The sequence below is a fragment of the Neomonachus schauinslandi genome, chromosome 10, assembly GCF_002201575.2.
Source record: "Neomonachus schauinslandi chromosome 10, ASM220157v2, whole genome shotgun sequence".
NCBI lineage: Eukaryota > Metazoa > Chordata > Mammalia > Carnivora > Phocidae > Neomonachus > Neomonachus schauinslandi.
This window is the reverse complement of record NC_058412.1, coordinates 35,518,409-35,545,989: the sequence shown is the minus strand read 5'-3', so window position 1 is coordinate 35,545,989 and position 27,581 is coordinate 35,518,409. Positions and strand designations below refer to the sequence as shown.

Genomic DNA, 27,581 nt, shown 5'->3' with positions numbered 1-27,581 from the left:
AAAGAAAGAAAGAAAGAAAGAAAGAAAGAAAGAAAGAAAGAAAGAAAAGAAGGACATTTAAATATAGCAAAGTATTAACACTTGGAAGTGGAGGATCTACCCAAGTGGAGAATATAATCCAAGTGTTATTGTACTAGTCTTCCTATTTTTCTCTTGAAATATCTACTTGAAATTTTTCTAAGTAAAAGTTGGAAATAATAAGAAAAACAAAATAAAAATACCTGAATATCCTTGGGAAAATACCCCCAGGGGCCTAAAATCTCTAAGGAATCAGCTTTCTTCTAGGAAACCAGATACTCACATGGTCTTTAAGCAAGTTAGACCACAGGTCATTTGCATTTCTGCATATTTGCTTTGCTTGCAGAGTAATGAACAATGTATGCAAAGCCTCTGACTGTAACCTTTAGGAAATCTGCCAGAGTGAATTAGGAAGGCACCCGTCCTGCTGTATCTCTAACGAAGCAAAGAAAGTTATAATGGGATTTCATGGGTGTGGGTCATAATTGGATTTGGTGGAGGATGTAATTAAATTTCACCAAGGGCCCACAACCTCTGCCCCAGGAAAATAATGAAAGGGTCAGAGGACCTTTCATCTTGCTTAAAGCGAAATATATAAAGCCTGCAGAAACCCTATAGTGCATGCCTACTCTTTCCCCATCTCCTCAATCATGGGACAGCAGCCCCACCACTTTCAAGATCACTAGAGTCTCACCTTGGGGCAGAGGGTTGAAAGCACTGTAGATAACACTGGAATACTATGAAACTCACTGACCAGTTTCTGCTGTCCCCTAGACTCCTACATTTTCTATCTCTACCTCAGGAAGTAGAATCAAAGCAAAATCCAGCCCAGAGAAAGGTAGCCTCCCCAGTATGGGCAGATTCCAATGCTCAAGTGGAAGGCCAGGTTGACCAGTGCAGGCAGCCAGAGCCATCTTTCCCATCATTGTGTGATGCCAGGTAGCCTGAAAGCTCTGGGTACAAAATAGGACGTGTCAACTGATAGGTTTCCTGTAGGGTGTGTCAACTGGTGGCAAGCAGGCTGGCTGACCCCCTCCCCAGCACAAAGCTAATGTGCTTAGAGGTCTTGGTCTCTTGCCCAAGAAGACCAAGCCCTCCCTGGGCAGGCTATCAAGTGTCCTTTTCCAGAGCAGTTTCCAGGGTTGTGGCAGATGCTACTAGTGTAGTCAAGGGTTCTGATGTGGAAGCCCAGCCATCCTGCTGCTAGGCAGGGCTTTACAGAAACGCCTGGTTCTCTGCCCCAGTCCCTCTCCTGCTCTCAATCCCTGTGACTCAGCGTCTTTTCAGAGATACCCCAAAGTAACAACTCTCACCTCCAGACCTCTCCACTTGGGTTGACCCATCATTTCCATCCCATCTGCTTTCCATTCTCCAGAAAGAGGTCAAGTTCTTTGGTCCTCTGATGGCCCCTCTCCCACTGCAGGTGCCCCCACAGATCTGTTCCCTTGTATTCTTTCTTCCAGGTATTTCAATGGGATTTGAAGAGGGAGGAGCAGTAATGTGGGTGTTCATGTCATCACCCTCCTGAACCAGAAGTCCTTCCTTTGGTTTCCAGTCCTCCTATTTATGCTGTAGTATCTAAATATTTTCTTCTTTCTTCCTAATTCTGGATGCTTTTGGATCACTTCCCCACCCACCACACCTTTAATCATCCCTCTTCCTAGCAATGAAATCAGGAAGGGCATCTGCCTAATCTTAGGGCACCACTGCAGAAAAGAGTTAGCACAGCAGGCCAGAGACTGCTATTCTTGGAAAAGCCTGCTTGCAAGGATGGCCCTTGGCTGGCATCTGGGAACGTGGATTTGGGGAGATTTCCCACCATTTCCTGACTGATAAGTATGGCTCACTGTGCCTAAAGTGTTTGTGTAAATGATATGGTTTATGCCGACCACCTGTTTTCCTTCTGAAAGTCTGGAATTTTGAGGTACGCTAGGTAGACGGTATCTACATGACCAGCCCCCAATAAAAACCTTACATACTGAGTGTCCAATGAACTTCCCTGCTAAACAATATTTCACGTATACTGTCAATTATTGCTGGAAGAGTTAAGTGTGTCCTGTGTAACTCCAGTGGGAGAGGAGTCTTAGAAACTCATGTCTGGTTTCCTTCAGACTTTGCCCCATGTGCCTTTTACCTTTGCTGATTTTGTGTTTTATCCTTTTGCTACAATAAATCCTAACCATGAGTATGACTACATGGTGGGTCCTGTGAGTCCTCCTTGAGAAATGTCAAAACTGAGGGTCATCTGGGGACTCCTGACTGCTTATAAAATAAGTGTTTCCGCCTGAGAATAAACTTCAATCATGGCTGGAGGTAGTATTTTTCTGGCACATGTCTGAAAGATGTCTTTCTGGAAAATTGGCCAAAGAAGGTCATTACCATCTGGTTTTAAGGTCGTTGGTTATCTCCTTTCTAGCAGACTTAGCCATTCCTGGCTTCCTTCCTCAGCCTGGGCCTTGAAGTCCTTCCATGGGTTCTTACTGCAAGGATGCTCTGCCTCTTTGTGCTGGCACACATCTTCCTGAGCAGGCAGCTCAGCCCCCCTCTTGCCCAGCATCCCTGCCTTACTGCCCCACCACGGTCCACAGTCCCTCCCTCTCATTGCCCATGCTCCCATTTATATGCAAACAGCAAGTAGTCCCTATCTCTCCCTATGCTTCCATTTTCATTCATAGTTAGAAACTGTGACCATCCCCTAAGTAAATTAAACAATCTGTCCATGGTTCCAACAAGCTAGAGCTTGCAATTAAAGCAGTGAATCATAATTTCAGACTCAGATGATGCCGAACCACATGCCAAGGTTTAAAACATACTCCCAGAAGATAAAGTTGTTGAAAAACCTCACACACTTGGATCACCAGCTGAGATAGAGAATGTGAATTAGTGCAATGTCTGATTACTGAATATTCTTTTTTTTTAATAAAAGATTTATTTATTTGAGAGAGAAAGAGAGAGAGAGGGCAGGAGAAGGAAGGGCAGAGGAAGAAGGAGAGAGAATCTCAAGCAGACTCCACACCAAGGGTGGAGCCCAATGTGGGGCTCAGTCTCAGGACCCTGAGATCATGACCTGAGCTGAAACCAAGAGTCAGATGCTTAACCAACTGTGCCACCCAGGTGCCCCTCTGATTACTGAATATTCTTAAGGAGAGGTTTTTTTAAAGCAACATTTAGGTAGGAGGGAGACAAAAGAGTAGGCAACTGTTGATCTAGCCCAAATTAAATGGCAATTCTTAAATAATTCCCCCTAAATTATTTACTTAACTATAGATATCTCTAAAAGCTAAAATAATAAGGGGGCAGGAGAGAGCTTCCATTAAGTACCATCTAACATTTTAGTTTTCAGTGGACTAAACTTATAACTGAATAGCATTCCGAAAATGTCTGCATTACTCTTTAAGTTAGCCAATTTTTCATGATAAAAATTTTTTTCATTATAAAAATTCATTTCAATATGAAATCTTTTCAATCATCCAGAGCCTTTACAACATAAAGATAACTATCTCCAATATTTTGATATATTTCTTTTTTTAAATATTTCTTTTTAAACTTATCCATGCAAAGGTTTCTGGGTTGTTGTTTTTTTACTTTTTATCTTTATGTAATTGTAAGAATCCAGATGTAAGAAATGATTCAGAGAGACCCCATGTACCCTCTACCATAACATCTTCCCAAACACTGCACTGTTTACAGTTCAATATCACAACCAGGAAAAATGATGCTGGTACAATCCACAGAGCTCATGCAGTTTTTGCTAGTCTTACATGCAGGGGTGTGTGTGTGTGTGTGTGTAGTTCTATGCAGTTTTATCACATGTGTACATCTATGTGACCACCACCACAAGTAAGACATGGAACAGTTCCATCCCAAGGATCCCTCATGCCACCTTTGTATAATCACAGCCACTTCTCTCTTTTCCTGCCCTCACTCCTGGTGATGCTGGCCTCATCTCCAGCACCATGATTTTGTCATTTCTAGAATGTTATATAAATGCGATCATACAGTATGGGACCTTTTAAGATTGGTTTCTCTCAGCATCCAAGTTGTTGAGAGTCTCAACAGGTGTTTGTGTTTTACTACTGAGTATGGTAGGGACATAGCAGTCAGGCCATCCAGTCACCCAGGGAAGGACACTTGGGTTGTTTCCAGTTTGGGGTTGTGACAAATACACTGGCTCTGAACATCCATGTGCAGGTTTTTGTGTAAACAAACGTTTTCATTTCTCTGAGAGTAAATGTCCAAGAGTATAATTGCTGGGTTTTATGGTAAGCACGTATTTAGTTTTTTAAAGAAACTGCATACTTTTTTCTAGAATGGCTGTAACATTTTATATACCCACTAGTAATGTATGAGTGATCCAGTTTCTCTGATTCCTTTGGCATAATAAAAAATATTATTACTATTTTTTAAATTTTAGAATTTTGGTAGGTTTGCAGTGGTATTTCAGTGTGGTTTAAATTTGCAGTTCCCTAATGGCTAAGGATGTTGCATATCGTTTCATGTTTACATTTGCCATTGGCATATCCTCTTCAGTGAAATGTCTGTTCATGTCTTTTGCCTATTTCATAATTGGATTGTTTTTTACTGTTGAGTTTGAGGATTCTTTATATCTTCTGGACCCAAGGATTTTGTCAGGTATGTGGTTTGCAATTATTTTCTCCCAGTCTTTAGCTTGTCTTTTCATCTCCCTCCAGAGTCTTTCACAAAGAAGAAGGTTTTAATTTTGATAAAGTCTAGTTTTCAATTTTTCCTTTTATGAATTGTGCTTTTGATGTCAAATCTAAGAATTTTTTCTGGTCTGAGCTCTCAAAGACTTTCTCTTAAAATTTTTTGTAGAAGTTTTTATAATTTTATGTTCTATATTTAAGTAGTTAATTTTGAGTTAGAACTTCTATAAGGTATGAAACGTAGGTCGGGGTTCATTTTTTGAAGACCCCCTCATGCTGTTTTCTATATTGGCTGTACCAATTTACAATCCCACCAACAGTGCACAAGGGTTCCCTTTTTGCTGTATCCTTGCTAATACTTTTTATCTTTTGGTTTTGTTTTGTTTTTATAAAAGCCATCCTAACAGGTGTGAGGTGATATCTCTTTGTGGTTTTCATCTGCATTTCCCTGGTGATTAGTAACGTTAAGCACCTTTTCGTATACCTGTTGGCCATTTTTAGGCCTTTAGAAAACTATCTATTCAGGTCTTTTGCTCATTTTTAAATTGGGTTTTCTTTTTTGCCACTGAGTTGCATAATTTCCTTATATATTTTGTATATTAACCCATTATCAGATAAATGCTTTGCAAATATTCCCTCCCATTCCATACATTGCCTTTTCATTTTGTTTATTGTTTCTTTTTGAGAAGAAGCCTTTCAGTTTGATGCAGTTCTACTTCTTTACTTTCAGTTTCGTTGCTTGTGTTTGCGTATCATGTCCAAAAAAAGTGTTGCCAAGACCAATGTCTAGGAACTTTTTCCCTGTTTTCTTCTGGAAGTTTTACAGTTTCAGGTCTTATGTTTAAATATTTAATCCATTTCAAGGTAATTTCTGTGAGTGGCCTAAGACAGGGGTCCAATTTCATTCTTTTGCATGTCAAAAGCCAGTTTTTCCAGCACCACGGATAGAAGAGATCATCCTTTCCCCACTAAATATTCTTAATTCCTTTGCCAAATATTAGTTGACTGCACATGCATGGGTTTGTTTCTGGGCTCTTGATTCTGTCCCATTGGTGCATTATGTCCTTCTTTATGCCAGTACCACCAGTACTACACTGTGTGGATTATTATAACTTTGCAATATAGCTTGAAACCAGAAAGCGTGATGCCTCCAGCTTTGTTCTTCCTCAGGATTTCTTTGGTTATTCAGGGTCCTCTGTGGTTCCATACACATTTTAGGATTCTTTTTTCTCTCTGTGATAAATGCCATTGGAATTTTGATAGGAATTACATCGAATCTACAGAGGGCTTTGGGTAGTATGAACATTTTAACAATATTAATTCTTCCAATCTATGAACATGGATTTTTTTTTTTTATTTGTTGTGCCTTCTTCAATTTCTTTCAACAAAATCATACAGTTATCAGTGTTCAGATCTTTCACCTCCTTGGTTATATTTATTTCTAGGTATTTTATTGTCTCTGGTGCTGTTATAAATGGGATTGCTTTCTTTATTTCCTTTTCAGATATTTTGTTGTTAGTATACAGAAATGCAACTGGATTTTGTATGTTGACTTTGTATCTTGTAACTTTACTAAGTTTATTTATTGGTTCTAGCAACTTTTGGGGGATTCTTTAGAATTTCTATATACAAGATCACATCATCTGCAAACAGAAACAATGTTATTTCTTCCTATCCAATTTAGATGCCAAATTTCTCTGGCAAGGACTTCTAGCACTATGTAGAGTAAGAGTAGTGACAGTGGGCACCCTGTCTTGTTCCTGATCTTAGAGGAAAAGCTTTCAACCTTTCACTATTGGGTATGTTACTGGTTTCTAGTCTCATACAATTGTGGTTGGAAAAGATAAATGGTAGGATTTCGATCTTCTGAAATGTGCAGATTTTTTTTTGTGACCTGACACAATCTATCCTGGAGAATGTTCCATGTGCATATGAAAAGAATGTGCATTCTGCTATTATTGGATGGAACATTCTGTATATGTTTGTTACGTCCATTTGGTCCAAAGTATAGGTCAAGTCTAAAGTTTCCCTATTGCTTTTCTGTCTGGATGATCTATCCATTATTGAAAGTGAGATATTAAAGTCGCCTACAGTTATTGCACTATTTCTCCCTTCAGATCTATTAGTATTTGCTTAATATACTTAGGTACTCCAATGTCGGGTGCATTATATTTACAATTGTTATAACCTTTCAATGAATTGACCCATTTATCATTATATAATGACCTTCTTTGTCTCTTGTTAGATTTTCTGACTTAAATTCTATTTTGTCTGATGGAAGTGTAGCTATCCCTGCTCCCTTTTGGTTTCCATTTGCATGGAGTATCTTTTCCATCCCTTCACTGTGAGCCTGTATGTGTCCTTAAAGTTGAAGTCAGTCTCTTACATACAGCATATAGTTGGGTATTGTTTTTTATTTATTTCATTCAGCCACTTTTTACCTTTTGACTGGAGAATTTAATCCATTTACATTTAAATAATTATTTACATGTAAGGACTTATTCACACCATTGTACTGTTTTCTGGCTGTTTTGTGGTTCCCTTGTTCCTTTTTTTCTCTCACCATCTTCCTTTGTGATTTGATGATTTTCCATAGAGATACACTTTGATTGTCTTCTCCTTACCTTTTGTGTCTACTATCATTTTTTGTTTTGTAATTATCATGAGGCTTACATAGAATATTGTATAGATATAAGTCTATTTTGAGCTTATAACAACTTCCATCACATAGAAAAATCTTACCTTTTTACTCCTCCCTATTTTGTTTTTGATGTCATAATTTACACCTTTTTATATTGTATATCCCTTAACAAATTATTATAGTTATAGTAATTTTTAATAATTTGTCCTTTAACCTTTATACTAGGGTTGAATGTTAAACATATCACCATATTCCAGTATTAGAATATTCTGAATCTGGCTATATGCTTACTTTTACTATTGTGCTTTATGTTTTCATGTTACTAATTAGTGTCCTTTCATTTCAGCTTGAAGAACTCCTTTCATCACTTCTTGCAAAGCAGGTCTAGTGGTGATGAACTCCCTCAGCTTTTGTTGCTTGAGAAAGATTATAACTCTCCATTTTTGGAGAACAACTTTTCCAGGTTAAATATTTTTGTTTAGCAGTTTTTTAGAAATTCTTTCAGCATTTGAATGTATCATCTCATTCTCTCCTGGCCTGTAAAGTTTCTGCTGAGAAATCCACTGATAGCCTCATGGAGGTTCTCTTGTATTTGAGGAATTTTTTTCTCTTGCTGTTTTTAAAGTTCTTTGTCTTTTATTTTAGACTGTTTTGTTATAATATACATTGAAGAAGATCTTTTTGAGTTGAAAAGAAAGCCTTGGAGGACTTATGAGCTTCATGAATTTGGATATCCAAATCTCTCCCCAGAGCCAGGACATTCTCAACCATTATTTCTTTAATAAAAACTTTCTAACCCTTTCTCCCTCTCTTCTCCTTCTGAGATTCCATATGCATAGATTGCTTTTCTTAATGGTATTCCATAGTTCATGAAGGCTTTCTTCACTCTTTTTCCTTCTGTTTTTCTTTGTTGTCCTCTGACTGGATAATACCAAATGACCTCTATTCTCCTTCACAAATTCATTTTCTGCTCGATCAGGTCTGTTATTGATGTTCTCTATTGTGTCGTTCATTTCACTCATTGTACTCCTCAACTTCATAATTCCTATTTGATTCTTTTTTTAAGATTTTATTTATTTATTTGAGAGAGAGAGTAATAGCAAGAGAGAGAGCACGAACAGGGGGGAGAGGGAGAAGCAGGCTCCCCACTGAGCAGGGAGCCCAATGTGGGGCTCGATCCCAGGACCCTGGGATCATGACCTTAGCCGAAGGCAAACGCCCAACTGACTGAGTCACCCAGGCACCCTTATTTGATTCTTTTTAATGATTTCTATTTCTTTGTGAAAATTCTCATTTTTTTCATGTATTGCTTTCCTACTTTTATTGAATTATCTTTCTGTGTTTTCTTGTAGCTCACTGAGCTTCCTTAAAACAACTATTTTGAATTGTTTATTGGGAAAATTGCAGATCTCCATTTCTTTGGGGTCAGTTACTAGAAAATCATTGTTTCCCTTTGGTGGTGTCATGTTTCCTTCATTTCTCATGTTCCTTGAAGTCTTGCATTGCTATCTTCACATTTGAAGAAGCAGTCACCTCCTCTAGTCTTTACTGACTGGCTTTAGGAGAGAAATACCTTCCATCAGCCCTGTATGAATTCTGAGGCTTTCTCAGACCTTCAGTGGATACACATGTTCCACAATTCTTATTCCCTCTTAGGGAATAGTTCTTAAGATTGTATAACTTCTTTTGATCCTGCAAAACCAGGATTAGTGCTTGCAGCTTCTTGTTTACTTCCCCTAGGGTGGTACTGAATGCTCAAGTTTGTATGCTTTCCTCCAATCCCACAGAGGCTTGGCTTTCTTTATGTGCTCACTAGCTATCTACAAAGGCTAGCTCTTGCTGGGAGTGTACACTGATAATTGGTTGTGGAGTAGTGACGTGTGTGACTGAGGCATGTAGAGTATTGTGGGTGCCTGTGGACCAACATGGAGGATCTGTAGGTGAGGTGTCCCCAGGGGCTCGTAAGTGGGTTTCCTGAGGAGTCTGCAAAGCAGTTAGAAGGATCCATGTCCAGTCACTGTCTTCTGAGAGCCCTGGCTGCTATTCTCCCAGCTGCTCCTTACACTTCGCGTCATGCAACACACCTCAGAAATCTGAGTGAGAGGAGAAAGAAATGGGCCTCTTGGGCAGTGTCCCACACAGCTGGGGAAGCTGGGTGCTCACTCACATGCTCTCACTTTCCCCTGTGGGAGAAATCACATGCCAAAAGATCTCTCTTGTCACTGAGCTGTGCTGTCTTGAGGGAGGGCTGACATGTAAAGTGAAAACTATGTAAAGTGAAACTGTTCCTTTTACCCTCTTCAATGCATCCAATCTCATTATTTTTTGCTCCAACAGTGTGCTGGAACTTCACGGGACTCCTGGACCTACACAAAGGCACTGTCATCCTCGGGTGATTATCAGAATTGGAGTTCTTTGGGCATAAGATGGCAGAAAACTCCTATTTCACCATTTTGATGATGTCTTAGAAGAAGCTTGTGGGTGTCTACAGAAAACTTTGTTGTGATTTTGATGGAAATTTTATTAAATCTATAGAACAGTTTGGGCAGAATTGACATTTTCCTACAGAGTCATCCAACTGATGAATATAGTATGTCTCTCCATTTATCTAGGATTTTTTTGATTTCTTTCAAGCATTTTGTAATTTTCAGCATATAGATCCTATGCATGTCTATTGGATTTACACCTAAGTATGTCATTTTCTTTGGAACAATTGTAAATGATATTGTGTATTTAATTTCAGTTTTCACATTTGTTATTAGTATACAGAAATAAGATCAATTTTTGTGTATTGATCTTATATCCTGCTGTCTTACTGAGCTCAGTTCTAGGAGCTTTGGGTAGACCCCATGGATTTTTCTATGTAGATAATCACATAATGTGCAAACAAGGAAAGTTTTTATTTCTTCCCTTATAATATCCATGTCTTTTATTTCTTTTTCTTGCCTTATTGCACTGATATAACTTCCAGCTCTATGTTGAATAACAGTAGTGCCAGTGGACATCCTTGACTTGATCCTGTTTCTAGGAGGAAAGCATTCCACATTTTATTAGTAAGCATGATGTTAGTTATATTTTTTGTAGGTACTTTTTACCAAGTTGAAGATTTTACATCAACATTTTGTCAAAAGCTTTAATTGCGTAAACCAATATGATCATATGATTTTTTTCTCCTGTAGTCTGATGATATGATGGACTATATCAACTGATTTTTGAATGCTGAAGCAGTCTTGCATATCAGAAATAAATACCATTTGGCTATGGTGTATAATTCATTTTATACACTGTCAGATTCAATTTGTTAGTATGTTGTTGAAGATTCTTATGTCTAAATTTACAAGAGTTATTGGTATGTAGTTTTCCCTTTTTTGTAGTGTCTACTTTTGGTATCAGAGTAATACAAACTATATAAAATGAATTAGGGTCATCTGGGTGGCTCAGCTGGTTAAACATTCAACTCTTGATTTCAGCTCAAGTCATGATCTCAGAGTCATGAGATCGAGTCCCACATCAGGCTCCATGCTGGGCATGGGGCCTGCTTAAGATTCTCTCTCTCCCTCTGTCCCTCCACCCACTCATGCACTCTCTCTCTCTCTCTAAAAAAAAATTAAAATTAAAATAAAAAAATGAGTTGGGAAGTGTTCCCTACTCTCCTATTTTGTGGAAGAGATTACATAAAGTTCTTCCTTAAGTGTCTGATAGAATTCTCCAATGAAACCTTGGCCTGGAGATTTCTTTGGGGGAAGCATTTTATTATTATTAAAAATTCAATTTCTCTGAGATGATAGGACTATTCAGGTTGACTATTCAAGTTGGTTAGATTTGAGTGTTTGTGGTTTTGAGGAATTGGTCAATTTGACTAAGTCATCAAATTTATTAATGTAAAGTTATTTTCTAGTGTTCCTTCATTGTTCCTACAAGATAACTAGTGATATACCCATTTTCATTCCTAATATTGGTTATTTGAGTCTTCTTGGTTTTTTTATCATACCTCCTGGATTAGTCTAGTTGATGACCCCCATTCCAGTTGTGGAGGTAGGCGCTCAACTCTCCACTGGATCCTGCTGACACTGGGGTGAAAGGATTTAAGCAAACTGGTGATTTGTTGCACCTTATATCACTTCAAAGGGTCTTGTTGCTGCTGAGGACAGGTGTAGACTTAGCTTACCAATGGGCCCTGCTGACATTACCCTGATGTAAAAATCTAAGCTCCACTTGCTGCCACTAGGCAGGGGATAGAAGATTAGTTCCCTGCTTGGCCCCACCAATAGCACCAGGTTGAGTAATGGGAATGTTACCACCTGCTACCTGCTTCTGACTACTTCCATGGATCAGAAGTCAGGTGAAAGATCAGTTCCTGCCAGGTCCTGCTGAAACTGGTATGTGTGTGTGTGTGTGCGTGTGTGTGTGTGTTCAGTTTTTCCATTTTGTTTGACTGATGTAGAGAGAGAGAGTATTGCTAGAAAAGTTTTTTTGTTATTAGGCCACCATTTTCCCTGTGTTTTGGCTAGGGAGAACAGGCTTTTCTTGGAGTTTGTCTGTACCTATTAGAGATTCAGGGCATACATATATGCCCTTATCCAGGGTTTATAGAGGGCAATAAGGAAACCCAGACAACTTACTGCCTTTCCCTTCCTCCAGTTCCAAGGTCCCTAGGCAGCCTGCCTTCTTCTTTCTCCCTTTCAGAGTCTTCCTATGCTCGTTTGTTGTGTTACGTCCAGAGTGTTCAGTTATTAAGAGGGAGGACCTGGGAGGAATAGGGTCATTCCATCTTAGCAGAACCACAAGTCCCTGTTTTTCTTTTATAAGAACACCAAATTGTGACCCCATTGTATATATAATTTTATATCATTTTTACTTACCATAAGTTTTTAATTTCTGTAATAAACTCTTTGTAAGTACAATTTAAAAAGCTATATAATTCCCCACTGAGTGGCCAGAACATGATTTACATAATCATTTTCCTATTGTTGAAAATTTAGATTCCAACATTATTGCTATAATAAATAATGTACTAATGAAAACGTTTGTGCCCTAAAGTTTTTCCATATTTAGGATTATTACCTTAGATAGTCCCAGAAGTGGAATCACACACAGCCTAAGAGCAACATGGAAGAGTGCCTCTTTTGTTCTCACCAACACTGGGACTTCAATATGCTCTTAAACATGAGCCAATTTGATGGAGAAAACAGTAGTGTAGTATGCCCTCATGTGCATGTCTCTGATCACCAGGGAGGTTGATCAACTGCCCTTCTTTTATAACCTGCCTTTTCATGTCTTTTGCCTGTTCATCTTCTGGGTCCTCAAGTATTCTTTTGGAATAGCCAGTAGAAGAATCTGACTAAATAGGTACAAGAAGAAGTTTTCTTCAACCAAAGAAGATATGGGTCAATGTCAAAGATCAGCTAGGAGAGAAAGAATTTAATCTCCTGTTCCACTACTGCAAAAATCAAGTGCTTAACAGGAAAACACCTGCCAATTAAATGAAGACATCAGATGAAGATAAAACATATGAAACACTTCAGATTTCTGGATAACTCTTGATCTTGAAAAGTATGCCATTTAAGAAGAATAAACATTTCCTGAATTTTACCTGCAGCATAACAACATTGTCACCTTCAAAAGTCACAAACACATCTGTGTCGCATTTTAGGCCTGAGATTCGGTTTTCCATCATGTAACCCTATTGCAGAAAAAAGAAAAGAAACATATTTCAAATTTGCAATTCTACCATTATAAAGGACTAACATTTTCTTTGAAATTAAACAAAAATACAGAAAATGGAAAAGAATAAAATAACTATAGTTTTCCTGCCCAAATAACCATTCTAAGAATTTTGAACCATCACACTTGCTTTTGATCCATAAATATTATTGTGGATTTGCCTTCATTATTAGTAAAAACATTTGAAAACAGTCATGTCACGTTTTTCCAAAATATTTAACAAATTGTGCTGATTTTTTTTCTCTCTTCCAAATCTTATGAATTCTAATAAATGTCAAGAAATTAGTGATTACGCCCTAAAATATGCAGGAGAATGATGCCTCCCCCACCCCTGCCCTTTCAAAATTAGCAAATATACTTGGTTCTTGGGACACAACATAAAATCCTAAATTGCCACTCTGCATGTTAATATCATTATATACTTTGCATCATAAATCCACACTCCAGTTTCCAGCTAGTTTTTTTCTTTTTCTTTTTTTTTTACTTCCTGAAATCCTTATTTAAATGGCAGTAGCCTGCTGCTCATTTTCAAAGTGTTGACAGTATTTCCGCACACAAACTGGGAGAAGCAGCTGCTCAAGAGAAAGTCGATCAGCCCCAGGCAAAATGCGGAGCAGCAAAGTTTGCCTTTGTTTGGCCTCGGGCCCTTCCCCTTCTGAAGGCCCCAGCGCTGTATTTCTTCCAGTTCGTTGCTCTCCCCATTAAATCCCCAGAATCTTTCCCACTCTCCAAATCTGCTTCCACAAATCAATCCTGCCTAAGTAAGTTATATGAGAGGTGACTGTCATGCTACTTCTCCCAGGAGTATTTGCAGTTAGCACTGCAGCTCTGAAGAGGGAATGACAAGATTTAGCACCCCCCCCACTCAAATTTTCAAGCCACACGGAGCCTCACAGAAGGGTGCTCCCATGTGCAGCCAGGCACTGCAATTTCAAGGTACCTTAATGCCTTAGGGGACTGCCTTTATTTCTGAAAATGGCCACTTGAGTCAGAGAAGCCAGCACTTCCGGGGACCTGAGCATCAGTGCTTCCTGGCCCAAGAGCCTTCCTCTGATGCCCCTACCTTCTCTCCCCACTACCCAGATCAGCATGGCGGCAGTCTGGGCAGCCAAACTGCGCAGTGTTCTTATCTTCAGGAATGCTTAATTACTTTCGTAAATGTAAACAGGCTGTATGTATGGAAAAATAAATCAGTAACATTTCCAACCTCCTCCAACCCTGCCCCATAACCACAGGGTTAAACCCGCCCCACAGGCAGACCACATGAAATTAGGTTCTGACTGAATGTGACCAGGCCCTAGAGCGTTTCCCCACCGCAAGGCCATAGCTGACTCATTTTCATCATCGTTGTGCTACCATTGATCGAGTACCTACCACAAGCCAGATTCTGGACTGGGTGCTTTACCCAAACCTCACTTGTTAATCCACGTAATCCTCTTCATTCTTACAACTGCCATATGAGGTACGCATCACCCCATCTTACAGATGAGGAAAGGGAGGCTTGAGAGCTATGTTGGAATGTTCTTGAATCATCAAGTTCTGGTGTGAAAAAGATTAACACTCCAGACACCACCTCGGTGTTGGGAAGAAGCATTCATACTCAAGGGGCATAGCTGCTAAGTGCTCAAAATAAGGATTTTGAAGAAACAAAATACTTTTTCTTTCAACGTTTTGCTGTGGTTCTTTGTTGTTCTCAACGTTTTGCTGTGTGTTCTTTGTTGTTCTCTGAGGCTTCTGAATTTGTTCACACTCTGCCCCGGGGGGAAACCAGGCCGCCAGGGCTTTAAAATGACCTGAGAGATAATCTACTCAAAACACAGCAAAATCAGCAAATGAATAACAACAGTCTCTCAAAAAATGGGCAAGAAAGTTCTGTGAACATACAGATGCTCTATCATATGTTAGCTCTTCCAATGCAATGTAATTTATTTCTCTTCTAGATGGCAAAACTCAACTTTGAACCCTTCTTCATGTTTGAAAATCGAGTAAAACCACATAATTGCTTTCCCGATGATTCCAGACTCTCCAGGGCCCAGACCCAGCTGATGTACAAGGCTCACAGCCCTTGCAGAGCTTGCAGACAGCTGAAAACGAAACAGCCAAGAGAAAACCCAAAGCCAACCACGTGCAAGACACGGCTGTGGCCAGCCCGTTGCTTCCAATCTCCTGAAACTACCAAGGGCATAGTTACGATCTAATTTCCTTAAAATAGGCCAGAGAGGCCCATCCTCATAAAAATCTAAATCTTTGAAATATCTGGGGTGACCCGTTGAGAAACTAACAAGGTTCAACAAGTCCTAGGTATCTGTGTTGTGTGTGAATGTGCGCACAAGTTTAGAGAAAGACACAACATAGAGAGTTACTGAATGCAAACCTGCAGCCATCTTCTTGAGGGACTTAAATTCTAGATTCAGATCCCTGAATTCTTTGGTGGACAAATGATTATAAACACTGTGTGTGTGTGTGTGTGTGTGTGTGTGTGTGAGAGAGAGAGAGAGAGAGAGAGAGCGAGAGAGAGAGAGAGAGAGATTTTCTAATTAAAATTGAACTTGGATTTTTTAATTAATTACTAAAAGCAATACATAAGCAAAGCATTATTTTTAAAAATGAGAACACTGAGAAAAACCAACAGAAAAAAAAAATAAAGTCATCTGTAATCTCATGATGTGGGAGATAAATGGGTGCCTGGGAAAGAGAGACGCCAAGAAAAAGGCTTGGAATAGGAGCTGAGATTGGGAGGACAGAGGTAAGTGTTGGGAGGAGGAAAGTGGGGAGGGACTGAGAAACCAGAAGGGCAGATCTGGGGAAAGGGAGCCATGGAGTGTTCCGGAGGGAGGAGGAACATGACTGAACATGTTGCAGTTAGAGAAGACTGAGGAGTGAGTCGGGTGTGAGGAAAGCCAGAACCAGGTGAGCAAGACAGGAAAGTAAGAGTGCTGGATTTGGGGAAAGAGGAAATATGTTAACTTCATAGGCACCCACAGCACCCATGGGTGGCAAGCTGAGGGGCAGTCCTGAGCTCTGCAGCCTGAGACACTTTCCACATCAGGTCACAACCCAGCACTTGTTACCTTCCCAAGGCTTTATAAACCAGCACTACAGGATGTGCCGAGAAAAGAGACAGTCATGGTCATTACTGAGGACCAATTCTATGTTATGTGTACATCCGATATTTCATTTCCACCCTTCACAACAACATCTCAGCACCCCTGTTTGGGGATGAGAAAGTTGAGGGTCACTGAGGTTTTCTCTGCTCCTTGCCCACTCGCCTGGGGTTTTGCAATGCTCTTCCCCCTGTCTGGAGCAATGCCCCCTCTCATTTCTGTCTCTGGTCCAAAGTTCCCACTGCGGGGAGGCCATCCCTGGTCCTTATGTCTAAAATAGCTGCCCCACCCGCCACCCTATCTCCCCATCTCTTTACCTCAGTTTATTTTTTTTATAGCATTTCCAGGTGTCTTTCTAAGCAGAGGACACTGGTGCGCAGACACACAAAGAAGGAAGACCACGTAAAGACACAGGGAGGAGAAGACGATCATCTACAAACCAGAGAAGCCTCAGAAGAAACCGACCCTGCCAACACCTGATGTTGGACTTTTGGCCTCCAGAACTGTGAGAAAATAAATTTCTGGTTTTTAAGGCACTCAGTCGGAGGTACTTTGTTATGGCAGTCTGCGCGGACTAATACAGGGCGCGGGTGCGCGCGCTCACACATACACGGAGATAAATCAATGCGAACTGCTTCTCTAACATGAGTAAATCCTCTGGGGTCTAGGGAAATCCTTCTCTAAGCCATTATTACAAAGCGCTCAACAGCACCTTGGGAAATGAAATGGTAGTCCCGTTTTCTTTTTTCCACATTGGACTCCTAAGGATGGACATTTGCTTATACATTTTTCGTTGGGGTAGGGGAGCAGATGAGAAAAAAGAGGGATGTGAGGGAAGAAGCAGGTTTCATCCCCCCGAAAGTGAATAATATTTTCCATTAGCTTATTTCACTCTTAATTAAAAAAAGAAACATAGAATAGACAGAGGGAACTCTAAACTCCACGCTCCCAAAGCCAACAGAATCCTCAGGGGGTGATGCAGCCCAGAGTCAGGTCTCCATGAAGAAAGAGCACACTGGGTAGATGTGTTACTCTATCTCTGCCTTCTGGGTTACATCGAGTCTCTTAGCAAGTAATTGTGAATGTCATTAAGGTTGTGTCCCATTTCAGTAAGAGCCCCATGAAACATATTTTATGATTCAAGCTCTGTATACTGAAAGTTTAATATTTTCCTGCTGTTTTTAACATCTCTGAGTTTTTTTTTACTGTATGATTACATTTAATAAATGGATCAGAACAAATTAGAAACAGGCTTTCTTCCCTCCTTTTAAGCAAATTGAGGGTAAATTTTGTTAATTTGAAGAAGAAGAAACAGACAAAATCAATCTTATCTTAAATTTGTCAGGGGAGGGTCAATCGGAAATACAGACACTGACCCACCAAACAGGAGGGACTGTGTCTTAGAATCGTGTTAATTTATACCTATGTATCTCTACCACCCCAAATGGGGCAGAGCCTGACGTGTGTGAGATTCACTGCACCCTTTCCTGAGACAGCCATGGTCTGAGTGGAGTCTTCTGACAGCCAGAGTTCAAGGCCCAGCAGATGATGGATGTTCCTATGGAAGTGATGACAAGTTGTCCTGCCCTGCCCTGTTTGTTGTGAGGTGACCCTGCATTGTCAGGGCTTATGAACTGGGGAGAGTGGGTGGGAGGAAATTCATTCGTGGGTCCTGTCACCAAATGTATACTGAGAATCTCATGCCATAGGCGCTATACTATGCACAGCAACCACAGACACAGTCCTGTCCTCAGGAGAGAGATAGGTGTTGGTCAGGTAAACAAATAAAATAGGTGATTAAAAAATCTGTGGTAAGTGCCAGAAAGGAGAAGATCTGGGTTCCATGGGAAAAAAATAAAAGAAAGGCCTCTTCTAACCTAGATGCCAAAGAATGTTTTCAGAGGGCTTGTTTAACTTGGAACCTTAAAGAAGAGAAGTCAGCCAAGCCAGCAATGGGAGAAAGCTTGCTCCCGGTGAGAGAATAGCATGTGCAAACACCCTGAGGCCATGAAGGAGCACAGAATGTTCGGGGAGTGGGAAGAAGGCTGAGCTGGATGGAAGTGGTAAGTCGGGGGAGAGTGGCCCAAAAATAAGATGGAAGAGGTAGACAGGGTTCCAGTGACTCAGGAGCCATTTGGGGATTCATTTTAGGTTAGTTTAGGTACAAACTCATAAAATAATTTTGAGCTTTGGAGTAAGATGTGATTTTAAAAGATGACTACAGTGTTGTGTGAGCACAGCCCGGAGCAGGCGAGAGAGAAGTTGGACAAGTTGGTGGCGGAGGCATGGCAGCATGGAGGTGGAGGGAGAAGGGCTCAGAGGGTTGAGTATGTGCATGAGAAGGAAGAAGCCTGGGCCACATGAATGTTATGTGTGTGGTGTGGTGTCTACTGAGTTGGAGAATCCTGGAGCAGGAGGATGTTTGAGGGAAAGATCAAACATTCATATCTGTCAATGTCAGGTGTGAGAGAGTCCGTGAGCTATCCAAGAAGACTGGTCAAAATGAAAGTTAGATATGAGACTCTGGGCATGTGAAAAGATGTCTGGGATGAACATGTAAATTAGAAAGCCCTCACCATACAGGTAGTATTTAAAACCTCAGGAAAAGACAGAATCATCAAGAGGTGAATACACAGAGAAGAGAGGACTAAGGCTCACATTCTGGAAAATGCCAACATTCAGAGGCACATAGAGGCATATGGGCAGAGGAGACTAAGAAGACAAAGAAGCAGGAAGAAAGCAGGAGAGCATGGTGTCCTGAAAGCTGAGAGAGAGTGTGTCTAGGAGGGAGAGATCTGCTGTGAAAAATGCTGCTGAGTGCTCAGGCAGGTGAGGAATGAGGAGTCCTTTGGACGAGCCACAGGGAATCAACAGCAACTGGACTAAAACTGTTTAGGTAGCACGGAGCGGGGGGGAAGCCAGATTTGTCTCTGGCAATATGGCAGACTAGAGATTCTTTTTAAAAACTCTCCAGTAGAGGGGCACCTGGGTGGCTAAATCAGTTAAAAGTCTGACTCTTAGTTTTGGCTCAGGTCATGATCTCAGGGTCTTGAGATTGAGCCCCATGTGGGGCTCTGTGCTTAGCACAGAGTCTGCTTGTCCCTCTCCCTCTGCCCCTCCCCCTGTTCTCTCTCTCTCTCTCTTTCTCATAAATAAATAAATAAATAAATAAATAAATAAATAAATAAATAAATAAAATTGGGCGCCTGGGTGGCTCAGTTGGTTAAGCGACTGCCTTCGGCTCAGGTCATGATCCTGGAGTCCTGGGATCGAGTCCCACATCGGGCTCCCTGCTCGGCGGGGAGTCTGCTTCTCCCTCTGACCCTCCTCCCTCTCATGCTCTCTGTATCTCATTCTCTCTCTCTCAAATAAATAAATCAAATCTTAAAAAAATAAATAAATAAATAAATAAATAAATAAAATCTAAAAAAAACCTCTCCAGTAGAAATCAAAAAAATATGTTCATAAAATATTTTTTTAATCATTTTGAATACATAGTTAAGCTAATAAAGAGAAATACCCACAGGCTGAACACAATGAGAGAGCACGGACTCCAAAAGGGTAGCAGGTGTTGAAGCCAGATAAGAGGTTATATAAAGACGCCTAACAAACATGGTATCCTAGAAAACAACGCCTACCAGGGGTCAAGTAAGAAAACACCACCCCTCACCCAAGAACATAATGAGGAAGTTGGCTAGTCTCAGCTCTGGCTGTGGGTGGAGGGGGGAAACACCTTTCCTTAGAGTTTTCAACTATGCCTGTATTTAGGTGGCTCTGAGGCCAGAATCCATACTTCCTATGAGGCTCTCAGAGCCCCAAACAGAGAAGCCAATATAAAGTGGGTTGTTTAAAGCTGGGATCTTCAGGCAGCTGGCAGAGGTAAATGCAGATCCTTGTTGGCATGGAAGAACTACCAAGATAAAGTTCCAAATATCATGGGCTCAATTTAAAAAAAATCACAAATCACAAGGAAAAATAAAGAGCAATCAGAAGAGATAGACAACAGCACCAGACCTGCAAAGGTAGCACATACTCATATTACCCTAAAATACCTACAAGTAGATAAAATCAAGAACATGGAGAAACAGTATACAAAATAACAATGGCCTAAAATTTTCCAAAATGATCAAGTGACACAAACCCACATATCGGGCAAACTCAAATAACCCCAAATAGGAAAAACATAAAAACAAATTAATACTTAGGCACATTATAGTAAAACCATAGATCACCAAAAAATAAAATATCTTAAAAGAAGCAGAGACTCCCCCTCCAATAGATTACCATGAAGAATTACACTTAGACAGATAGTTGATTCCTCAGCAACAACGGAATCCAGAATAATAATAAAAACTTCAAAGTACTGAGAAAAATAGCTGTCAATCATGAATTCTATACTTAACGGTACTTCATCTTTTAAGACTGGGCATAAAATAAAGACATATTCAGACAAATAAAACCTAGGTTTACCACCACAGACCCACACTAAGTGGCATTCTGACAAATACTCCAGGAATAAACAACGGCTAAAGAGATGCCTGAAGGAATTGTAAGCAAAGACACTGGTAGAAGGAGCTCTAAAGAAAGAGTAGAAGTAGAACTTTAGAACTTTCTAAAGAAAGTTTAGAAGTAGTTCTAAAGAAACCCTGGTTCCATATAATAATAAATACAATGGCTAATTGGTGGAATTAAAAAAGACAGTACTAAAGTAATGGACACGATAGCCCAGAGGGTGGGAGCTGGTGGTTAGGGAAAGCAATCTAAGCCCTGTGTTGTTTGAAGAAAGGAAAGATGATAATTAACTTTAGACTTCGTATGTTAAATGTGCATATTAAAACTGCTAGAGTGGGGACACCTGGGTGGCTCAGTCGGTCAAGCATCCAACTCTTGATTTCAGCTCAGGTCATGATCTCAGGGTCGTGGGATTGAACCTACCATCAACAAAGGGCTATTTTAGCCCACTCAATAGTTGAGAGATCAGACACACCAAAGCCTCAGTAAGAAGAGGGAATAAGCTTGCTCTATTGGTTACATTTAAAACCCTGAGTTACTGAACGCACATTCCCTTGAAGCACACATGGAAACACAAGACAGTTTCCGTGTGTGCTTCAAGGGAAGTAGGCCATAACCAATTTCAAAGAATCTGTATCCCATTGGCCATTTTCTCTGACTACAATGGAATTAAGTGGAAAAATCAATATAATAATAATTATTATTATAACAACAAAACAATGAGAACAGTTACTAAAAAGAAGGCAGTATTATTGCACAGTGGTTATACCCTGTAGCCAAACCAGCTGGGTTTAAATCTTGGCTCTGCCAATTCAGGAGCTGTGTAATTTGGGGCAAATTGCTTAAATTCTTAGTCCCTCATTCTTCACATACATAATATTGAGGTTATAATAGTCCTACCTTGTGGGGTTGTTGTGAGGATTATATAAGTTAATCAATTTAAATGTGGAGACTCAGGCTTGACACATAGAGAGAATTCATCAAAGGTTAGATTGTTGTTGTTGTTGTTTTAAACACTCGACATTAGGAAATCTAAAAACATAATTCAATTCCTGGGTCAAATGATTCATGATGGAAATTAAAATATACTTAGAATTGATAAACAGAAAATCTTATTTATCAAATTATGGTTGATACAGCCAAAACAGTATTTATTTTATTTTTTTAACATTTACTTTTTTTTTTAAAAGATTTTTATTTATTTATTTGACAGAGACACAGCAAGAGAGGGAATACAAGTAGGGGGAGTAGGAGAGGGAGAAGCAGGCTCCCTGCTGAGCAGGGAGCCCAATGACACTGGGCTCGATCCCAGGTCCCTGGGATTATGACCTGAGCTGAAGGCAGATGCTTAATGACTGAGCCACCCAGACACCCCTAAAGCAGTATTTAAAAAGAAATGTTACAACTTTAAATGTTTATAATAGAAAAGGAGAAACTGTAAAAATTAATGAGATAATATCCAAGCTAAGATATTAGAAGAACAGCAGGAAAATAAACCCAAGAAAAGTAGAATAAAATGAATAATAAAGATAAAAATCAATTAAATAGAAAATCCAGATACAATCTGGACAGGATCAACAGAACCAAAATTTATTATTTGAAAAAAAATACAAAAATAGAGCACAAGTTAAGGAGATGGAAAAAAGAAAGAATATTAAGAATGGCAAAGGGAGCATAACTATAGACATAGCAGGGATTGAAAAGATAAAAGGATATTATGAACTTATGCCAATAAATTTTAAAACTAAGAATAAATGGAAAAATTGCTGGAAAAATATAAATGATGAAAACAGACTCAAGAGGAAAAGAAAACCCAAGTAGCTGTAACCACTAAAGAAAGAGAATCAATCATTTAAAATGTTCCCAGAAATAAACCATGGACCCTATACAGCTTTACAGGTATTTGTACCAAATATTCAAGGAACACATAATTCAATTTTACACAAACTCTTTGAGAAAATAGAAAATATGGAGCACCCCCTCCCAAAGCCATTTAATGAAACTAGTATAACTTTGATATCCAAATTGGACAGGGGCAGTGCTAGAAAGGAAAAATACAGGCCAACCTCACTTGTTACTATAGATGGAAAAGTCCTAAATGAATCTCAGCAGACAGAACCAACAGTGTATTAAACACACACACACACTCACACACACACACGCACACACACCATGACTAAGTTTATATCCCCAAACTCAAGATTTATTAAACATTAGAAAATCTATTAATGTAAATCCACTATATTAACAGGTTTAAAAAGAGGAAAGGGTACAATTATTTCAATAAAATAAATACACATAATTCCCTAAAAGTCAAATCTATTCATAATGTTAAAACCAATAAAAAAATAAACATACACACACAAAAGTCTCTTCAGGAACTAAGAGTAAAAGAAACCTTCTTTGACATGACAAAGAACATCTACAACTATAAACAACTCTATGCCAACAAACTGGACATAGAAAAGAAATGGAAAAATTCTTAGAAACATACAAGTTACTAAGATAGAAAATCTGACTAGATCAATTACTAGTAAGGAGATTGAGTCAGTAATCAAAAATCTCCCAATGAAAAAAAACCCAGGAACAGATGGTTTCACTGGTGAATTTTACCAAACATTTGGAGAAGAATTAACAACAACGCTTCTTAAATTCTTCCAAACATACAAAGAGAAGGGAACACTCCTAAACTCATTTTATGAAGCTAGTATTATTGATACCAAAACCAGAAAAAGGACATTACTAGAAAAGAAAACTGCGGGCCAATATCCTGATGAATATGAATCCAAAAATTCTCAATAAAATACTAGCAAATTGAATTCAGCAGCACATTAAAAGGATCATTTACCATGATCAAGTGGGATTTATTCCTGGGATGCAAGGATGGTTCAACATATGCAAATCAATCAGTATAATATATCACATTAATAGAATAAAAGAAAAGAATCATGATCACTTCAATAGATGCAGAAAAATCATTTGACAAAATTCAACATTCATTCATGATAAAACTCAACAAATTAACCATAAAAGGAACATATCTTAACATAATAAAGGCCATATATGACAAGCCCATAACTAACATCATACTCAGTGTATGATAAAAGGATGAAGCTTTTTCTCTAAGACCAGGAACAAGACAGTGTGCCCACCCTCATCACTCCTATTCAACATAGTACTAGAAGACCTAGATAGAGCAATCAGGCAAGAAAAAGAAATAAAAAGTATCAGAATTGGAAAGGAAGAAGTAAAATTATCTCTATTTGCAGACAACAGGATTTTATATATAGAAAATCCTAGGGGCGCCTGGGTGGCTCAGTCGTTAAGCGTCTGCCTTCAGCTCAGGTCATGATCCCAGGGTTCTGGGATCGAGCCCCACATCGGGCTCCCTGCTCAGCTGGAAGCCTGCTTCTCCCTCTCCCACTCCCCCTGCTTGTGTTCCCTCTCTCGCTATGTCTCTCTCTGTCAAATAAATAAATAAAATCTTAAAAAAAAAAAAATCCTAAATATTCAACCAAAAAAAAACCTGTTAGATCTAATCAATGAATTCAGTAAAGTTGTAGGATACAAAATTAACATACAAAAATCAGTAATGTTTCTATATACCAACAACCAAATTTCTAAAAAAAGAAATAAAATAAGACCCAGCAATTGCACTACTGGGTATTTACCCTAAAGATACAAATGTAGTGAAAAGAAGGGGCAGCTGCACCCCAATGTTCATAGCAGCAGTGTCCATAATAGCCAAACTGTGGCAGGAGCCAAGATGTCCTTCAATAGATGAATGGATAAAGAAGATGTGGTTCAGGGGTGCCTGGGTGGCTCAGTCATTAAGCGTCTGCCTTCAGCTCAGGTCATGATCCCAGGGTCCTGGGATCCAGCCCCGCATCGGGCTCCCTGCTCGGCAGGAGGCCTGCTTCTCCCTCTCCCACTCCCCCTGCTTGTGTTCCCTCTCTTGCTGTCTCTCTCTCTGTCAAAAAAAAAAAACAAAAGAAGATGTGGTTCATATATACAATGGAATATTACTCAGCCATCAGAAAGGATGAATACCTACCACTCACATTGACATGGATGGAACTGGAGGGTATTATGCTAAATGAAATAAGTCAATCAGAGAAAGATAATTATCATATGGTTTCACTCATTTGTGGAACATAAGAAATAGTGCAGAGGATCATAGGGGAAGGGAGGGGAAACTGAATGGGAAGAAATCAGAGAGGGAGACAAACCATGAGAGACTTTTATTTTATTTTATTTTATTTTATTTTATTATGTTATGTTAATCATCATACATTACATCATTAGTTTTTCATGTAGTGTTCTATGGTTCATTGTTTGCTTATAACACCCAGTGCTCCATTCAATATGTGCCCTCTTTAATACCCATCACCAGGCTAACCTATCCCCCCACCTCCTCCCCTCTAGAACCCTCAGTTTGTTTCTCAGAGTCCATAGTCTCACCATGAGAGACTCTTGACTCTGGGAAACAAACTGAGGGTTTTGGAAAGGGAGGAGGGTGGGGGGATGGGGTAACTGGGTGATGGGCATTAAGGAGGGTATGTGATGTGATAAGCACTGGGTGTTATATGCAACTAATGAATCATTGAATACTACATCAAAAACTAATGATGTACTATATGTTGGCTAATTGAATTTAAATAAAAATAAATTTAAAAAATCAATCACATTTACAGCAGCACCAAAAATAATATAATACTTAGGAATAAATTTAACTAAGGGAGTAAAAGTTCTCCATACCGAAACTGTAAGATACTGATGAAAGAAATCAAAGAAGACACAAATAGGAGTAAAAAATAAGCCTTTCTTGAACTCTCTGAGTCATGACTTGGGTTCTGTGGAAATAGTCTTATTCTGCCCTGAAACCTGAAAAGTTAACTGGTAGTTAATTTCAAATATGTTTGAACCACTAACTTCCTTATTGGTGGACCTCTGATTTTTAATAAAAGTCTATAATTCAAGTTAAAAAAAAAAAGAAAACACAAATAAATAAAATGGTATCCCATGTTCATGGATTGGAAGAATTAATATTGTTAAAAATGTCAATACTACCAAAATCCATCTATAGATTCAATGCAATCTCTACCAAGCTTCCAATGGTATTTTTTACAAAAGTAGGAAAAGAACTCCTTTTATATAGAACAAGAAAAGACCCCAAATAACCAAAGAAACCATGAGAAAGAAGAACAAAGCAAGAGGTATCACACTTCCTGATTTCAAGCTGTACTATAAAGCTATAGTCATCAAAACAGTATGGTACTGGTATAAAAACATAAATAGACCAATAGAACAGACATAAACTCAAATAGATACAGTCAACTAATAACTGACAAGGGAGCAAAGAATACTCAATGGAGAAAACATAGTCTTTTCCATAAATGGTACTGGGATAATTGGATATTCACATGTAAAGAATGAAACTGGACCTACCACTCTTACACCACTCACAAAGATTCACTCAAAGTGGATTAAAGACTTAAATGTAAGACCACAGACCATGATACTTCTAGAAGAAAACACAGAACAAAGCTCCATGACATGGGTCTTGGTAAAGATTTTTTGGATATGACACCAAAGCAACAAAATAAAAAATAAAGGGAGACTACATCAAACTAAAAAGATTCTGTGCCATAAAAGAAACCATCAACAAAATGAAAAGACAAGTTATGGAATGGGAAAAGAATATTTGCAAACTATATATCTGATAAGGGGCTAATATTTGACATATAAAAGATAAAGAACTTATATAACTCAACAGCAAACAAACAAACAAAAAACAAACAACGAATAACCCAATTAAAAATGGGCAGAAGACTTGAATAGGTATTTCACCAAAGAAGATATACAAAAGACCAACAAGTAAATGAAAAGTGCTCAACATCACTAGTCATTAGAGAGATGTGAGTTAAAATCACAATGAGATATCATCACCTCATGCCAGTTAGAATGGCCATCACCAAAAAGACAAGAGATAACAAATGCCAGTGTGGATGGAGAGAAAAGAGCTGTGCACTCTTGGTGGGATTATAAACTGGTACTGCCACTATGGAAAACAGTATGGAGGAGCCTCAAAAATTTAAAAATAAAACCACCACATGATCCAGCAGTTCCACCTCTGGGAATATATCCAAAGGTAATGATAACATTAACTTGAAAAGATATTTGCACCCCCATGTTAATAGCAGCATTATTTACAATAGCCAAGCTATGAAAACAGTCAATGAATGGATGAATGGGTAAAGAAGTTGTATACACACATGCACACACATACACATACACAGAGGAATATTATTCAGCCATAAAAAACAAGGAAGTTCTACCATTTGCAGCAACATGAATGGACCTTGAAGGCATTATGCTAAGTGAAATAAGTCAGACAGAGAAAGACAAATACTGTATGATCTCAATTATACGTGGAATCTTAAAAAAAAAAAAAAAAACTCACAGAAAAAGAGGTGAGACTTGGCCTTAGCAGAGGCAGGGAGGGAGGGAGAGTTGGAGGAAAGTTGTCAAAAGGTACAAACTTCCAGTTATAAAATAAATTAGTACTGGGGATGTGATATAAAACATGACAACTACAGGTAACACTGTTATATGATATACAGGAAAGAAGTTAAGAGTATAAAATCCTAAGAATTCTCATTACAAGGAGAAATTATTTCCTTTACTATTTTCTTCTTTCTTTTCTTTTTATTGCATCTACATGAGAAGATGGACATTAGCTGAACCTATTGTGGTACTCATTTCACAATATATGTAAATCAAACCATCAGGCTATATGCCTTAAATGTATACAGTGATGTATGTCAATTATTCCTCAATAAAACTGGGGAAAAAAGAATATCTGCAACATACCCATACCAAATAACATCCTTAATGGTGAAACAGTAAGCACATGCC

General features: G+C 39.0%; 1 protein-coding gene across 1 annotated transcript in view; it reads right to left on the bottom strand.

The window, feature by feature from the left end:
• ACOXL (acyl-CoA oxidase like) overlaps positions 1-27,581 on the bottom strand; it is a 315,844-nt gene that overhangs the window by 129,366 nt on the left and 158,897 nt on the right. Inside the window, exon 13 of the mRNA XM_021697716.1 lies at positions 12,917-13,006. Within this exon, the coding sequence (XP_021553391.1) occupies positions 12,917-13,006 (90 nt within the window). The remainder of the gene's footprint in view (positions 1-12,916; positions 13,007-27,581) is intronic.